Source organism: Dermacentor andersoni, chromosome 11 (assembly GCF_023375885.2).
Source record: "Dermacentor andersoni chromosome 11, qqDerAnde1_hic_scaffold, whole genome shotgun sequence".
Lineage (NCBI taxonomy): Eukaryota > Metazoa > Arthropoda > Arachnida > Ixodida > Ixodidae > Dermacentor > Dermacentor andersoni.
This window is the reverse complement of record NC_092824.1, coordinates 12,097,091-12,115,377: the sequence shown is the minus strand read 5'-3', so window position 1 is coordinate 12,115,377 and position 18,287 is coordinate 12,097,091. Positions and strand designations below refer to the sequence as shown.

Below are 18,287 nucleotides of genomic sequence, written 5' to 3'. Positions count from 1 at the left end.
TCAATGAAAACAGTGAACAGACTGGAGATACAGGGCCATGAAATATACCTCGGGTAACAGAATATAAATACCTTGGCATACGGATAAACGAAGGCAATAGATATATGGAAACACAGCAAAAACCATAGCAGTAATGGGGAAGAGAAACGCAGCCATAATGAAGCACAGAGCGCTATACAATAGGTACGAGGTCCTCCGAGGTATGTGGAAAGGTGTAATGGTTCCAGGACTTACTTTTGGAAATGCGGTTGTTTGCTTTAAATCAGGGGTACAATCAGAACTCGACGGGAACCAAAGGCAAGTGGGTCGCCTCGCATTGGGCGCTCACGGGAAGACTACAAATGAAGCTGTGCAGGGTGATATACGGGCTGGACTAGCTAGTTTTGAAGTGAGGGAATCCCGCAATACAATTGAGTATGAATAACGACTGAGGAATATGGAAAAAAGTAAATGGGCTGGGAGAGTGTTGAGGTATCTGTACAGGAAAAACATTCATTCACAGTGGCGGAAGATAACTAGGAAGCTTACCAGCAAGTACGCGGCCTGTAGGGTGGGCAACACAGCAACAAAGAACGTCAAGCGGAAAGTCAGAAAGGCTGAAATAATCTCATTGGTGCCGGCAACGGAAAAGAAAGCTGCCATGAGTAACTACTTATGAGGAAAATACGAAATCAGGAATGAAACAATTTATGATAACTCAAAGGGAAGCTCGTTACTTTTCGAAGCGAGATCGGGATGCCTTAGAACACGCGCCTTATAAAGCGAGATATAAGACGGAAGAAGTAAGTGCTTGCTGCGGTAAAGCTAGGGAGACTATGGAGCATGTTTTATTAGAATGTGAAGACGTCTATCCAGCGGTCGATTTAGGCACCAGTGGCCTCCTTGAAACCCTTGGGTTCAGCGAGAGCAGTGGAAAAGTAAACATGTTCGCAATATGGATTAGTAAGAGAGCGATTAGAGGATTGGTGGAAGGAAAGTAGGGAAACGACAAAAAAATAACAGACGTACAAAAGCACAGTTCGCAATAGGGGAATAGAAAATGTGATTGCAAAAGTTCATCGTGTTTTTTTTTTTTTTAACGTAGGTAGGACAATAAGCAGTACAATTGCAAGAGCTTGGTGGTGCAGCCCGCCGCCCCATTCCGAAGGGGACCCTCCTAACATCTAGCCATTTATACATTCAGCCCCATATGTTTATCTCGGAGCGTTGCTATTTGTCTAGTGGTCGTAGCGAACAGCTTACTTTCGTTTCCTCTCATGCTCGAAGTTGTAACAAGTTCGCGGGGAGCGGAGTCGGCGACCCAACCCACCGATTGCATTGTGCAGTAGCGACGACGGTGCTTCAAGGCAAACACAGCTTTTTCACAGGGCAGGCATCCGATGTTATCGTCTCATTAGCTGTTTGACGAAACCTTGCTGCAGCGAGATGACATCGCTACTACGAGGTAAACTTTCAAGCTTCCTTTTCGCTGCGCGGCTACCCCCTACTACATCAACTTGCACCGCTTAGAAATCACTATGTGGTAGTGATGTCGCGTCACATTTACGTTAAATTATCGCGCATATCTTTTTGTAAGAAGCCAACAAGCAGACATCGAGGAAAACATAGGGGAAATTACTTTTACTTACTAACTGAATCAAAGAAATAATAAATTAATGGCAATGAAAGTGAATGAAAAAACAACTTGCCGCAAGCGGGGAACGATCCCACGTATTCGCAGACGCGTGCGATGCTCGCACGCGCAAGCAACTTGTCGCCCCGTCTGCGGCAAGTTGTTTTTTCATCCACTTTCGTTGCCATTAATTATACATTTCTTTAATTCAGTTAGTACAAGTAATTACCCCTGTGTTTTCCTTGGTGTCTGTTGTTGGCTTCTTATGATATGATTAATAAATATAGGGCCCCTCGATTAGCCCCTTTCTTCCCGTTCGAGCATGTTTTTGTACAGACTGTGTAGAGTTGACCCGGATGTGAAGCGATAAGATAGATTGCTTGAGAGGTAGCAGTGAACGCCAAAGGACGCCGCACTATTTGCAAAGGGCTGTCTCCGTTGCATCGCACGCTTTTCCTCATCGAAGAGTAAAAAGCGGAATGCTGCTTTCCTGTGTATGCAATATTCGTTCGTAAGGGATGTCTCTCACTCGACTGTTCCTGATAGGATATGAACCTTCATGGAGCGTCGTGAGAATTTTTGCAGCAAAAACTTTGCACGTTTGTACGGCCTGTTTTACGTACCACTGCTCTTATCTAAACGTGTCGAGCGCAAAGCCAGCTCGTTTGCACTACCTTGTCACACGGCTATCTGCTGAGCGCCCATGTGGGTCATGAAAAGTGTGAGGAAATGAGTTGACTTCCAAAGCTTTCGGCGAGACGATGAGGCTGTATGTCCGACTAATTCACCGGTGCGTCAGTGCAATGCTAAATGATCACTGTTACCCACTCTTGTCACGCGTCGGGATTTTTGGGCAGCACGCCATCAGCATTGATCCATTTGGCGCGAGCCTTGGATTTCTCACGTTAGAAAGATACTATATTTCATGGTTTACCGTGTGTTTGAGCAGTTGAGGCTTGTAGACATCATTACAGAATTTACGGCTACCTAACAAGGCAAAATTTTTGTGTGCGCACTCATTACGGTTGTCACATTATTGCATGGAGACAGTTTCAGTGAATCACATTTTGTTGTATCTTAGTTCTCATGAGCATGTGGCAGAAATAAATGTGGCACCTTTGTACCTTGCACCCAAAATTTGGCAAATGTGCACATCTTTCTGGGAGCAGTAAACACATCTAACCCACTTGGTGCCATCTGTGGTTATGCACAACTGCCAAGTTGTCGAAATAATAATGCCATGTACCATCTGTCGAATTGTGGTTGTGGGTTAAGGCAAGGCAAAACCTTTGTGGTTGAAGCTTATACAACCACATTTCATAGGATACAGCCCATTTCACTTTTCTCTGCTCATAGTGTTGAATATGTAGTGTGGCAGCAGCTGACAGAGGTATTCGTTATGATCCTTCTGGTTGGTGCACTTGTTTGTTAGTGCTGTCTGCTCAAAGTCAAAGGCCCTGACAAGGTTTGACGTCTTTCCCAAGTGCTTTATACTTGTTACAATCAAAAGGACAATGCAAAAATAGATATAAAACACTGCCAGAAGGTTGCTCATAAATGGACATTTTAATTAACAGTGGGTGACAGGGCACGCTATCTGAATTGGCTCCAGATGGAGGCTTCTCTTGTTTGGCCTGAGCAAAAGGTAGAAGTACAACATGTTGTAGATTGACGACTGACAGTACTATGCAAGTGCATGACATGTGCGCCCATCAGTAAATGTCCCCCTGCCCCTTGGCGTGGAGCCAAAGCTGTCCGTTCACTGCAGAGCATGTTCCTGTCAGCTGTGGATGCAGTGTTGTCTGCCTGGCTTGTTCTGTTTTGTCATATTTGCACTTACCTTCTTACCTTTTATTGTCTTGTATTTTCATTATGCCCCACCTTCTGTATGTCATGCCTCCGTCCATGCCCATAGGATAAATAAATGAAATGGAATAAACATGGCAAATTTACACATTTTACCTGTATTTGCTGCAGATTCCGTTGTAAGAAAGTCAAGGGGGTAGGATGAAACTATTTGCATTTTAATAGGTCCTCATAGTTATGCAGTAATTAAATGTCAGTTTACTGGATGGCCAGATCATATCACGTTTTTGCATAGAAATAATTTATGCACAGTCTGAAAGCAAGTGCACAATTTATTCTTTGGCTGCATGCATTTTGAGAAAAGAAAAACAATTTTTTCCGCATTGCTAATTGATAGTGGCGCATTGAACATACCATCAAATATGGCGATGCCTTCAGTGTTTGTAGCAACACTGAGCCTACTCAAGGGAAATTTAGCCATAGTGAATGCGCAAAGCGTTCAGTTTACCTGCAGTGCAATGCCTTTGGATTTTTTTTCTTGCCTCGACTGGGCGAAACTGGCAAAAGGAAGCCCATACAAATACAAGAGGCCTTAGAAGTACCCATAAAAATATGTATGCTTAGACTAAAAGTTTCATACGATGCCACCCTTCAAACATTCCAGTTTCAGAATGTTCAAGTGCCAGAGATACGATCAGGCATGCACCACATAGCTCGGGCTCAGCTTTGTAAAATGAAACATGTTTTTCATTGGTCGATCTGGAGCAGCATTTTTTTCTCTGCTGCAGCCAATCCAGATTTCACTAGTCAACTTGGAGAAGGTTCACGCATTCCACTGGTCATTTCAGATCAATTCGCTCGGTGCCTGATTTCTCTCACTTGCTCCGCCATCAAAGCATAGTTTCAGGTGGAAATAAAGCATGAAGCGTACATCCCTTTCGTTTTCATGTTTGCTGGTGCCAACTGGTGACTTTGGTTTCCATGGAAATGTACATGAAAGCAAAAAAGATAAAGCAGCTGGCATCATCGAACATTGAATTACACTATACAGGGAACACAGCCATCCTTCAGACGTCCTTGACAAGCCACTCCAGCAATTTTTTGGAGGCCCCTTTCAGTTGAATTTGCATTGACTGGCAGTATGTATTGGGAACTCCTGGATCTGAGCCTGACCTAGCCGGCTGGGCTACTGGTGCGTCAGCCTCTTCTTCCTCATCATGTCACTGCCACTTTTCTGCCACTGCTGCATACTGTTGGTCTCATCTTCACTCATTGCTGCTTGATGATCAGGGTAATGTTCAAGTCTGCATCATAGAAGACCTTTTTTCTGTTCTGCACGTAGGTTGTCTGTTTCCTCTCCTCACTTCTTAGGTTCAGCCTTAGCTGCACGACGACGACGAGCTGTTTCTGCACAAACTTCTTTTGTCTTGTATGTCGGCAGGGCTCAGTACACTGCCTTAGGACACAGTTTTATATAAACCACCCCAAGGGCAAAGCAAGTACAAGCGCATGATACATCTGGGAAGCAGGCAGTGCATTAGCATGGCAACAGACACGCAGCTAAAACGGAATCTTGATAACAGCTGCATGTGACTAACACAAAATACACATGAACAAGGTGCCTTCTTTCTTCATCCCACCCCACTGTTTGCTTTGCAAGTTGTTTATGAGACACCACCCTGTCAGCTCAGCCGTGATTTATTCCTCTCACCACTTCTAACTTCCTCCACCACACTTTCCTCCTTTCGCTTGTTTTTGATCTGCAACACCCTGTTCACATTCCGTTGCCCCTTCAATGTCTCTCATGCAACAAGAGGCTTGCAAATACGGTTAGAGCATTAGAAAGGAACAAAAGCAAAATTCTGTGAAAAGGACAAAATGCTATCGCTTTAAAAAGAAAAGGAAACCAAGGGTCAGAGATGCAGCGGGGCAGCCATGGCAAGCCATTGTGGCAGTTCTGTCCTAGCTTTGACAGATGACGGAATTTACAAGCTGTTTATGAATAATGAATTAAAAGAGAGTGACGACAGACGCCTTGACCGACAATGGAATTTATTAACTCTTCATGAATCGGGAGAGAGCTACGGCAAAGAGCCCGCTTCTATGTTGCATGAAATATCCTCTGAACTAACATGTCAAAGAAAAACCTGGTAGAGGCCGTGTAGCAATCAAAAAAAGGACAGCAGTCGAAGGGTTAAAGAACGGCAGGTAGTTAAAATTAGTCTGTGACGCTCCATTATGTTCGCTGATACCCTAATTTGTTGCTTTGGTGTGTTGAACACTGCCAGTCATTGTCGGTATTTTGCTCAGGAATCAAACTCATTGCTCTTGCTCCAAGTAGTATCATTGTCCGCGTTTTTTTTTTTTACTTTAAAATCTTATGTATTGCAGTTTGGGAAACATCTTTGGGTGGCCTACAGAGCACATGATATCAGAGTCATGTGCGTTGCACTGTGGGAACATTTCTTGAACATATTAAGTTACTAACACTGTGCAAACATTCAAAAGTTTCTACATAAAGATTACTTTTGTTTAAATTCAAAGTTTTAATGCTCTAAGGCAAGTACTTGAGACACGAAATTTTGAGGGCTTCAAATTATTTTCCTACCACCTGGAGGGTTCTTGACATGCTCCTTAAACATGACACATGGCCGTTTAAGCATTTCAACCCCAGTGGAATGCACCTGCAACAACGGGGCTTGGAATCGAACCCGTAACCTCAGTCTATAAGGACACCATGGCTACTGTGGCAGGTGAATTCCTTCAGTGCAGCAATGTGAAGCTTAATTCTAACAATACTTGTTGTGCAAGAAGTAGGTGGCTTGGTATGGCCAGCACAAAGAAAGCGCACAACAGACATGAACAAACACTGTTTTGTTCGTGTCTGTTCTTGTTTGTGTCCTTGTCCACTTTCTTTGTGCCAGCATGGCATCTGATATTTCATTCTTTTAATATTCAATTGTAGACAACTGTGAGAGGCAACTGCGATGGTTGGAGTCTGCATGGTGTTGAAAGAAAGACCCATATTCACGTGGCCCGCTGGCTGGTTCAGGTACCCGTTGTAAAGACAACTAGCAACTGGACTTAGTATTTGTTCGTCCCTGTGTATTTACAAGCTGCCCTGTCGAATAGACTGTGAGGTAGCATCCCACGTATCGAAGAAAATAAATTGGGGCCCTTTGCAAAATTTTCTTCTTGTGTATTTTTTTGCGGCTTTTATGTGCTGAAATATGTTTTATAGTCATAGCCAGTGTTTTTCGAGTCTTGAGTCAAATGGAAAATTTCACTATTTATTATTTATTCCAACACCTTTGGGGCCAAAAATGGAAATGCAGAGTTGACGGGTGCAATTGTTATCAAAATGTTTCTTAAAAATACAAATGAAAACAAAAATATCGTTGAAGTTGAAGTGATGAAAAAATAATTCAGGGCAGATTCTTTCCTTATTTAGAAGCTTTTAGGAGATGTCTGGAAGAAAGTTAAATTGTGGGGTTAAACTTCACAAAGACCAACATATGATGTTTGATGCAGTGAGTTTGATAACTCAAAATGCTGAATTAAGTGTGGGAAGCACAAAACCCATGACAACATTTTGACATGCTGCAGTGAAGCTCGTCTTGGATAGCTCTGCAAACTAATTACTGCACTAATTAACATTTACTTCAAATACTATGTCATTGTTTCTTTTTGAGATTCACATGTACGCTCATGTTCAGAAATAAAAGTGATCAATTTTGGTTGCCTGTAGTTCTCTAACATGCATCTAAAGCACGGTACACGAGCATTTATGCATTCTGCCCACATGTGACCAGCACAGCTGGCAATCGAACCCACCAACTCAGATTCGGCAGCAGATAACCATAGCGACTATGCCACTATGGCAGCTAGGTGCACAAGTCTTGAAGAAAGTTTTGTCTTCTATACACTCCAAGAACAGTTTACACCCTTTGGAGTGCTCCTTCTGCCACACAACAATAATCGTCATCTGCCTTGATGCGTTTCCTTTCTTTAACGCTGCGAGCCCGGTACTTTCCAGTAACGAACGGCACGCGCGTTATCAGCATGATAGCATTGCCGACAGGAAATGCTATCATGCTTATAACGTGCATGTCAGCGCATTAACGCATGTCAGCGAAAGAAAAAAAGTAAGTTTCGGCCGCAAGACGAAGCATCGGTTGGGATAGAAAATTAGTGCATAGCTATACGAAATAAGTATAGTGGTTTTATCGGCCGTATAAGCTTGAAAACATTCGCTTGATAACTGAATTACCAAACATACAGTGTCAGCACGTACGAGCAAACATGAACACATCATACTCGATGAGTGCAGACACTCACTGTCAAAACGCTGGTGTGAGCCAATTGACGTTCGTGTGGTCTACCACTTTCAACGCAAGAGCAGCGAGCACACAGCGTGCACAGAGGTATGAGCCATCTGTAGGTCATTTTCAAAATGCGGCGCGCAAGACCATGTAAAGTACGCACTTGTTGACAGAGTTGAAGCCGCCCGCCCCCACGCTACCTCCCTGCTTGCCTCATGCAAGATTGAGCTGCGATCATCAGTACCTCTTGCGCCCGGTCACGAAATGCGCAGCTGCTGCCGTAGCACAGCTCGGCGCCCTCCCCCACCTCCCTCCCATCCCTCCATGGCCTCTCGCGTGACTGAAAACTATACTTTGCTCTCCATTTTCATTTGCACAGGCCAGATTGAGCCGTGATCGTGAAATGAAATAAAATGAAGTGAAATGAAAGGATTAGTTCTGGTTAGCCCCAGCTTGTTCGTATTTCAGTAGTCCATGACAGTACAAAGTGCAAGTAGAACTTGCTGTTGGGCTATGGGGTAACTTGTCATGTTGAAATAATCAGGCACAATTTTTGCACTCTCATACTCATGCACACACCTACACAAGCATCCACACACGGCACTCACTAACAACTGTTTACTCAGCGATTGGAAGCCATATTTATACAAAGAGACACACACGCAGTGACCAGCATCAGAATCAAACATATAAAAAATAAGCAAGAGCCTTGCATCAAGAAATGGAAATCCTGTCGAAAACAAAGATATGGATGGTTCGCTCATGCTCTGATCCTTATTCTTTTCGATAAAGAAGTCAGGCATGAGAAGTGAGACGGCCAGATGAGGAATCACATAACCAGACCCTTTATTGTCTCTCTCCGGCATGTTCTATTTGAAGCTGAAAGTCACATGCTCCTAGTTTGAAGCATGTTCTGACCACACCCTGTCAGCAGGAACCATCTCACACTGCTTCTACTAGATGCCACTACCAGTTCCACAGGTAATGACTCGGGCACTAGATGGCAGCATCTGCAACAGCCTTGAGGGAGAACAGTGAAAATTTCTTTGGAGATTTAGACTGGGAAGACTAAGGCCAAGAAAACGACATCATCTAGGTTGTACAGGCATGTCTTCCATTTTAACTGACGCAAGACACTGTCCATCATCATCATCATCAACCTGGTTACGCCCACTGCAGGGCAAAGGCCTCTCCCATACTTCTCCAACTGCCCTGGTCATATGCTAATTGTGGCCATGTTGTCACTGCAAACTTCTTAATCTCATCTGCCCACCTGACTTTCTGCCGCCCCCTGCTACGCTTCCCTTCTCTTGGAATCCAGTCCATAACCCTTAATGATAATCGGTTATCTTCCCTCCTCAGTACATGCCCTGCCCATGCCCATTTCTCTTTCTTGATTTCAACTAAGACGTCATTAACTCGCATTTGTTCCCTCACCCAATCTGCTCTCTTATTATCCCTTAACATTACACCCATCATTCTTCTTTCCATAGCTCATTGCGTTGTCCTCAGTTTAAGTAGAACCCTTTTCCTAAGCCTCCAGGTTTCTGCCCCATAGGTGAGTACTGGTAAGACACAGCTGTTCTACACTTTTCTCTTGAGGAATAATGGCAACCTGCTGTTCATAATCAGAGAATGCCTGCCTAACGCACCCCAGCCCATTTTTATTCTTCTGATTATTTCAGTCTCATAATCTGGATCAGCGGTCACTACCTGCCCTAAGTAGGTGTATTCCCTTACCACTTCCAGTGCCTCGCTACCTATCATAAACTGCTGTTCTCTTCCGAGACTGCTAAACATTACTTTAGTTTTCTGCAGATTCATTTTTAGACCCACCGTTCTACTTTGCCTGTACAGGTCAGTGAGCATACATTGCAATTGGTCTCCTGAGTTACTAAGCAAGGCAGTATCATCAGTGAATAGCAAGTTACTAAGGTATTCTCCATTAACTCTTATCCCCAATTCTTCCCAATCCAGGTCTCTGAATACCTCCTGTAAACACGCTGTGAATAGCATTGGAGAGATCGTATCTCTTTGCCTGACGCCCTTCATTATTGGGATTTTGTTGTTTACTTTACGGAGGACTTCGGTGGCTGTGGAGCCGCTATAGATATCTTTCAATATTTTTACATACAACTCGTCTACATTCTGATTCCGTAATGCCTCCATGACTGCTGAGGTTTCTTCTGAATCAAACACTTTCTTGTAATCAATGAAAGCTATATATAAGGGTTGGTTATATTCCACACATTTCTGTATCACCTGATTGATAGTGTGAATATGGTCAATTGTTGAGTAGCCTTTACGGAATCCTGCCTGGTTCTTTGGTTGACAGAAGTCTAAGGTGTTCCTGATTCTATTTGCGATTACCTTAGTAAATACTTTGTAGGCAACGGACAGTAAGCTGATCGGTCTATAATTTTTCAAGTCTTTGGCATCCCCTTTCTTATGGATTAGGATTATGTTAGCGTTCTTCCAAGATTCCGGTACGCTTGAAGTCATGAGGCATTGCATATACAGGGTGGCTAGTTTTTCTAGAACAATCTGCCCACCATCCTTCAACAAATCTGCTGTTGCCTGATCCTCCCCAGCTGCCTTCCTCCTTTGCATAGCTTCCAAGGCTTTCTTTACTTCTTCCGACGTTACTTTTAGGATGTCAAATTCCTCTAGACTATTCCCTCTATGATTATCATTGTGGGTGCCACTGGCACTGTATAAATCTCTATAGAACTCCTCAGCCACTTGAACTGTCTTATCCATATTAGTAATGATATTGCCAGCTTTGTCTCTTAACGCATACATCTGATTCTTGCTTATTCCTAGTTCTTCACTGCTCTCAGGCTTCCTCCATTCCTGAGAGCATGCTCAATTCTATCCATATTATACTTCCTTATGTCAGCTATCTTACGCCTGTTGAGTAACTTGGAAAGTTCTGCCAGTTCTATTCTAGCTGTAGGGTTAGAGGCTTTCATTCATTGGCATTTCTTAATTAGATCCATTGTCTCCTCCAATAGCTTGCTGGTATCCTGTCTAACGAAGTTACCACCGACTTCTTTTGCACACTCCTTAATGACGCCCATAAGATTGTCGTTTATTGCTTCAACACTAAGGTCCTCTTCCTGAGTTAAAGCCGAATGCCTGTTCTGTAGCTTGATCCAGAATTCCTCTATTTTGCCTTTTACCACTAACTCATTGATTGGCTTCTTATGTACCAGTTTCTTCCATTCCCTCCTCAAGTTTAGGCTAATTCGAGATCTTACGATTGTATGGTCACTGCAGCGCCCCTTGCTGACCGTGTCCACATCTTGGCAAGGTGCACTGTCCATCATCTTTTTGTATATTGCTGGGGCATTACATAGGCTGAAGGGCATAACATTGAATCCGTACGGCCCATCGGAAGTTATGAAGACAGTTTTCGGGCAATCGGATGGTGCCATAGGGACCTGCCAATAATCGGACCTTAAGTCTTAATAACAGGATCGTAAGTAAAAAATTTGCCTTCTTGCAAGCTGTCCAGGGCATCATCGATGCATGACAGAGGATATATATCTTTGCACGTAACTTTGTTTAATTGGCGGTAATTGACGCAGACAGAACTGAGCCATCTTTTTTCTTGACAAGAACAACAGGCGATGACCACAGACTGATGACGGCTGAATGATGCCGCGCTGAAGCATGTCATCGACTTGTTCGGAGATCAAACGACACTCAGCAGGCATACATGGTATGGGTGCTGTTGCAGAGGCGCTTGAGAGCCAGTGTCAATCAGATGGAGAATGTTGTGCATTCAGCCTAATGATGTCTAGCATTGACTCTTTGTTCATGCTTCACTATGAATTCTTTATATACTTCAGTACATCACCTGCAGCACGATTTCAACCTGTAGTCAGTTCAGACAGTTTTATTTTTGCTTCCACATGATGATAGTTAGTCCTAGTTGTCTGTCCAGGCAAAGCTTCATTTAGCCCCCTGTGCTCCCCTGTCATCTTCTGATGGCAAAGGAAAATACCACCTTTCTTATGTTGTGGCTGGTGCAATGAATGAATGAATCCTGGAGACCATGCTCATGCCAAGGCTCGGCACTGTTATTGATGGAGCATGGGAAATGTTGTTTCGTTGTGAAAGAGTAGTGCAAGTTCAAGCACTGCTGGAGCAATGATATGGCAACATTTGATTGCCAATAACTTTAATCGTTCAAGGTGCATTCAGAAACATTGTTAAAAACAATAACGAGATGGTCTTTGTTGTAATTTGCCTGTGCATGGCATTATTTTCATTTGCAACTGAACGTGCCGCAAACATTGTGTTACTATGGCTCACACAACTCTCTGCAGCACATTTCCATTGCTTTCTTGCTGTGCTCTTGATGTAATGCAATATCTTGCCAAACAAACATGTTGTGCTGAAACTGAAAAACATGATTTTGCTCATGTGATTACTTTGCCTTTGTAAGGCGCGTTTCAAAAACATTGCTGAAAAGCTTCGCGAGGTAGTGTGCGGGTTACAATTTGGCTGTACAGTGGCATTCATTTAATTTGAAGTTGGTGTGCATGTAAATGTGAAAATGATGCAAATAACACATGATTATGGCCAGCAGGAGGAGCACACATCTGTGTGAGTCATGTTCTCATGGCTTCCTCTCTCTGCTCCTGCCACCATGTAAGGTCGCAATGTCGAATCTGTTGTGCTGAAGCTGAAAAAAGAAAACATTCCAGCAGAACCCACCTCGCAGTGCATGTCAACATTAATGCGAGTAGTGTTGAAGCAATGTAGCATCACACCATATCGCCAGTGCTAAAACATGGCTGTGTATGAGGAATGCGTGCAGCCAGCTACCTCATGCCGCCCTCTGGACACGCTGCGCCAGCTAGTGGCACCGCCGTGATGTTGGCACATGGTGCGTGTATGAATACATATTCAGGCTAGATTGTCTGAATATATATGACACAGGTTTGATTCTGCCCAGCACTGGAAAAATTTGCAAGGATTTTCTTTGTCATTGATAAGCAGCACATATCGTGTCGTATACCCATATGACCCAAGTTGGTCCAGTCATTAAAAAGATTGTAAGGACCTTTTTTTTTTGCTATTGATGGGCAGCACATATCCAATGTCGCACATACAGTGACCCAAGCTGGTCCAATGATTGGTTTTGAACCGGGTTTCCTTGGCAACCTGTTATGCCATGGACCACCCAATGCCCCAAGTTGGCGTGGAGAGGTTAGATGCAGACAGACATACAGACAGCAGACATATCACAGACGAGATAAGTTCCTAAAGAATGCTAATCCCATTAAGAGCACATGTGTGGTTTTTGTGAACCTGGCAAAATTGAACTCTCTCTGAATGTTCTGAATTTCAGGAGTGTACATTGTGGGTGCCAAGCGCACACCATTTGGTGCCATGGGAGGCAAGTTGAAGGACCACACACCAACACAGATGGCTGTGGTCGCAGGGAAGGCAGCTTTGGAGAGTGCAGGAGTGAAGCCTGAGAACGTGGATGTCTGTGTTGGCGGCATCGTAAATCAGGTAAGTTGCAGCCAGGTATGCTCTCCATGGCAGCTTCCGCGTGGAAGAGCACAGTTTAAACTCTCATTTGGTTTTGAATGCATCTAGGCGAGGTTTTGGCATGGGATTCAGATTGAAATGCAGCTGAACCTTTTCTGTCGGCCTTGGATATATTGAGTTTTCGTCTGTCATAATATGCTGAGTCATTACTTATCGCCTTGAGATTGCACACTACCCATTTTCTGCAGAATATTAATACTTGCGTAATACTTAAGCAGGCTTACGTAAGAATTTGTCGTGCTTGGGGCAGTGGGAGGTGGGGTGTCTGTTTTCTTGATTATGCTCTTTGATAAAGCACATCTGGCAAAAAGATAATGCCCCTTTGCTTCAGATTTACTTGTCAATCACCCTCATATCATTATAGCTGTTAAAAAAAGAGGAAGTCGTGAAATTATAAATAGTAGCTGCTTAATCTGAGCACTGACACGAGTAGCCACTTTTCAAAGTTCTGAATGTTTTTTTTTCCACGGTCTGTTTTTTTTTTTTTTTTTTTTTGAGCATTTGCACACCTCTACACATACTATGCTAATGAAGCCTTAGAATGCTATACTCTGCTGCTCCTTGTCGAGGTTTGAGCTTAGTCAAGCTGCAGCATTGTAGTTTCTTTATGTTGTCCGGGTTCCTTGCTGTAAATTCACATTTTCATTTGTCTAGATGCCTTAAAGAGTTTTATCTCGGAGCCAACTCCAGGGGCCCTATAATGTAAGACTATTCCAATCTGTTTTTATTCCAATCTCCTGACGTCTAATTTACGTAACCAGCGACGCAAGCATCGGGAGGTAACCCACCGCATTGTTTGAAAAGCCCAATCAAACGCACTCCTCGTTTAAAGGAGGTCACTTTTTTTTTTTTTTTTTTTGCATTCAAAGCTAATAGTATTGCCGACATTGAGCAGTTTTTCTTATCTAAATGGGGCCGAGCCAGCCCTCTGAAAGTACATTATCCAGATGAAGAGGGTGGTGCCGGCCTCTGCGATTGGCCCACTTTTCCTTACCTAGCTTGCGGTGACTGGTAGAAAATCATGGTGGCGTGCAACGGAAGGTTGAGATTGCCGCTAAAATGGATCCTCAGTAAAGAAGAGTTGGCAGAGCGACGTTGTAAATGTGCCGGAAGTGCTCAAAAACATTACACGGCCACGCAAAAAGTTTTATTATACGCAAATAAACCCATGCTCCCGGCAGGTGCGTGTAGCCAGTGCCTGAGCAATCATCAGCAGCCATCTTTTATTCCTTTCGGAACGGGGCACCCTGCAGCTATTCAGAAAAAAATACAGTTTTGTTTTGCATATTAATGCATCTTTAACACGTACACATACACGGTGAGTTCTTGCAGTTTTGTGATGTCGCGTGAAAGGCTGGTGAAGTGGGTGCAGCCCAAAACCTTTTCACCAATAGCAGAGGGTTAATGGCAAAACGTGTCGAATCAGAAATAACTATTTTTCTTTTGTTCGGTCGAATCAATTAGTGTGTACACGTCATATCAGATGGGGGCTATCGCGGTTTTCGTGACGTCTTTTGACAGACAGGCGAAGGGGAGGTGCACCAAAAAATTTTTTACCAATCATAGAGGGCTGATTGCAGATTTGGAATAGAAAAGTTTGGAATAGCTTTATGTTATAGGCACCCTAGTTCCCTTGTTAAATGCTAAATTCTTCTCATGCAACAACTGAACCAATTTGAACGAAATTTCTTGCATCTAAGAGAGAAAGCTAGATTGTAGTATTTATAAGAAACAGAGTTATGATTTAAGGCCTTATTGATATTAGGAATATTACTAAAATTTGGGTTTCAAACAACCATTGAAGCATAAATTTTATAAATTTTCAACTCTACACTAAAAACAGATATAACACTTCTGTAAGATTCATCTTTTGTAGCGTAGGAAGCAAACAAATGTAATCAATGCATTCATAACTTAGATGAAATTGTCACATTATTTACGAGTTGTTTTGCCAATGATCTACTCACAGATTTGTGTTATATTCTAAAGTGATGTGTAATAAATGGTCTGCTTTAGGTGACCTAATAGGTGCAGCTTACAAAGTGGGAATATCCTCTTTTCTTTTTCTTTTTTTTGTCGAGCTCGAGTTGCTAAGGTGGTGGTTTGGTTGTTTTGAAGCGAAGCTTTCTGTGCCTCTTTCTTCGACTTGCCCACTGCTGCTGCTGCTACAGCCGCCGTCCAGCACACCACATCGAGGGGTGGTTCAGACCGTGTAAATACATGGTAGGAGCACGGCAGAGATGAAAGGCGATCCAAGAAACTCATTCAGACCTTGCCATTGCACCGCCACAGTGCTCTCTGTAGCTCCCTGGGTATCACCACAGTAGCCTTTTTACAGCTGCAATTATCCTTGACCCCCCACAACAGCATTTCAGAAGCTGCAGTACTTACCTTTGTACTAACGTGCAACAGTGCAGAGGTGATGTAGATAGAATGGTAGGGAGGAGACAGAGAATAGGTAGCCCCAACGCAATCATGAAACGAGGGAATAACCGCCTTGCCACCGTGTGCTCGCAGCTCGCATACATGGGGGATGGGGGGAGGGCGGGGGAGGGAACAGGCGACATAAGAAGGCAAGGAAACACTACATCTGGACATGACAGTGGTTGCATACGAAGTGGATAGATTTAAGTTCAAGCTACGGTACAATACATTTCTGCTATTTTTGGAACATGAACACTATGCGAATTTGTCAAGCGGACAGCTGACGCAGGCTTGCAGACGAAAAGCCACATTAAAGCATTGTAGAATCTGGGCAACACTACAGAAGCGGCCACACGTCAAATCAAGACTTCTGCCCCCCCCCCCCCCCCCCCCCCCCCCCCCCCCCCCCCCGCAGCAGCTTTGTGGCTATGACATTGCTCAAGGTCTCGAGTTCAATTCTGAAGACTGAAGCCACATATTAATGGGGGTAATCATACAAAAATGCTCGTGTACCACCACTCTCATATTGCACTAAATGCTGAAGAAATTAGCCATTTGCCATCAACATCATCGTTAACTATCAATAAAAGCAAACAGCAACAAAAGCTTCACTTACATCCCTTCACACAGTGCACAGGATCTGCATAATTTTTTATTATTAATATTGCAATTTCTTACAATTCTTTTTTATATATATTCATAGCCTAAATAAAGCTGGTGCACTCTACAGATGCAAGATTTTAACTCTTTCTTTTAAATGTAACAAACCTTGTTGCAGTGGACAAAACAATTTTTCTTTTCTCGTGTGTTTAGGTAGGATATTCCGACATATAGCTTCCTCATAACAAAGATAGGCCCACAGGAAATGGCAAGCTAATTGCAACCAGCCCTTAGTGAAGCTTTTACTTTTTTCTTTCCTGCTTTCTCTGTTGTTGTTTTGTTTAGGCTGCTGCAAAAGACACTCCGTATTGCTCAAGGCACGTGGCCCTGCACTGTGGTCTACCACAGAAGACACCGTCGCTCAATGTCAACAGGCTCTGTGGCTCAGGCTTCCAGGCGGCCGTGAATGGCGTGCAGGTAAAACGCTGCTTTAGCAAGCCTCTCTCGAACAACGCTCCAAAGCTAATCTTGATTTCATTAGAACCAAGCAGCTGTATGTTTTAATGTCATAGCATGAAAGGCAGACGTTACCCACTTCGTGAGTATCCGTCTGACAAGAATTTGGACTGATCCCAAAGGCAGTGCAGTCTCAAAGTGCTAGCTGTCGCGAAGGAAGAATGCAAGAAAATTGCACATGGTGCTTGTGCCAAACATCTCAAAGAGGCTTTTTTTTGCCCGAGAGAAGCATGCATGGGGTCGTGGCTTAATGGTTAGAGCATATGGCTGCTGTGCTGGAAGGCAGAGCTTCGATCTCACCGTCAGTCATGGCTTATAGGTGGACTTCACCCACTTTGGAGGTGCCTGACAGAAAACCCAAGGTGTGTTGAGCGTATGTGAACGTGTCACGGTGTGCACAAATTTGCAAGTTTGTAAAATATATATGAGGTATGGAGACATAACTTTGATAAATGAGTGTGCAAAGTCACCTGCAACAGGTGCGCTTTCAGCTGTCGAGATGTGACCATCATCACAATCTAATTATAATATTGGATACTTAGAGAGTTAGCGGTAGTAAGTTCTTGCCTAGTTTTTTGATGACTAAGGATTGCATCTACACTAGTCACAGTAGCATTATTGGGCTACAGAACTGCAGGTGTTTACTAAATGCACAATAGGGACACGAACATGATTTCAGGAAGCGCTTATAACAATTCGTTTAGTATTTCTTAAACATGGTATACATGCACATATAGGTACTTGAAAAAAAAACATCGCTACAAAGATGCGGACTAAAAGAACAACATTCACCTGTCCATCGTACAAGTTCTCCTCTGAGTCCACGTCTTTGTAGTGCTGTTTTTCCTTCAGCGAGAAGAAAGGGGGTTAACCGAGGAGCCCAACTTTTATTAGTCATATCATAAGAAGCCAACAAATACTCACACCAAGGCCAACATAGGGGAAAGTGCTTGTGCTTAATAAATGAAATTAAGAAACGATAAATTAATGGAAATGAAAGTGGATGAAAAAACAGTTTTTTCATCCACTTTCATTTCTCTTAATTTATCGTTTTTTTTATTTCATTCATCAATGTTTTATTAAGCTCAAGTAATTTCCCCTATGTTGTCCTTGCTGTCAGGGTTTGTTGGCTTGTTATGATATATTTTTTCTTCAAGTATGTTAAACCAACTCGCCCACATCGAGCTTCTGCTGCTTCACATATAGTGAGTTGGTTCTGAAAGTAAGGCAAGATGAAGTGTTAACCGATGAGGTCACATGTGTGATTTATATTTTGTGTTCCACAATTGGTCACACATTCATCATAATCATCATTATCAGCCTATTTAATGTGCACTGCAGGACGAAGGCCTCTCCCTGTGATCTCCAATTACCCCTGTCCTGCACCAAGCAATTCCAAGCAGTGCCTGCGAATTTCTTAATTTCACCGCCCCACCTAG

At 43.2% G+C, this 18,287-nt stretch overlaps 1 protein-coding gene across 1 annotated transcript in view; it reads left to right on the top strand.

Moving 5' to 3' along the window:
* Positions 1-1,208: 1,208 nt before the first annotated feature.
* Positions 1,209-18,287, top strand: part of yip2 (yippee interacting protein 2) — an 88,092-nt gene continuing 71,013 nt past the window's right edge. Inside the window, exons 1-3 of the mRNA XM_050167746.3 lie at positions 1,209-1,444; positions 13,103-13,269; positions 16,678-16,809. Coding sequence (XP_050023703.2) covers positions 1,426-1,444; positions 13,103-13,269; positions 16,678-16,809 — 318 coding nt within the window. The 5' untranslated portion in view covers positions 1,209-1,425. The remainder of the gene's footprint in view (positions 1,445-13,102; positions 13,270-16,677; positions 16,810-18,287) is intronic.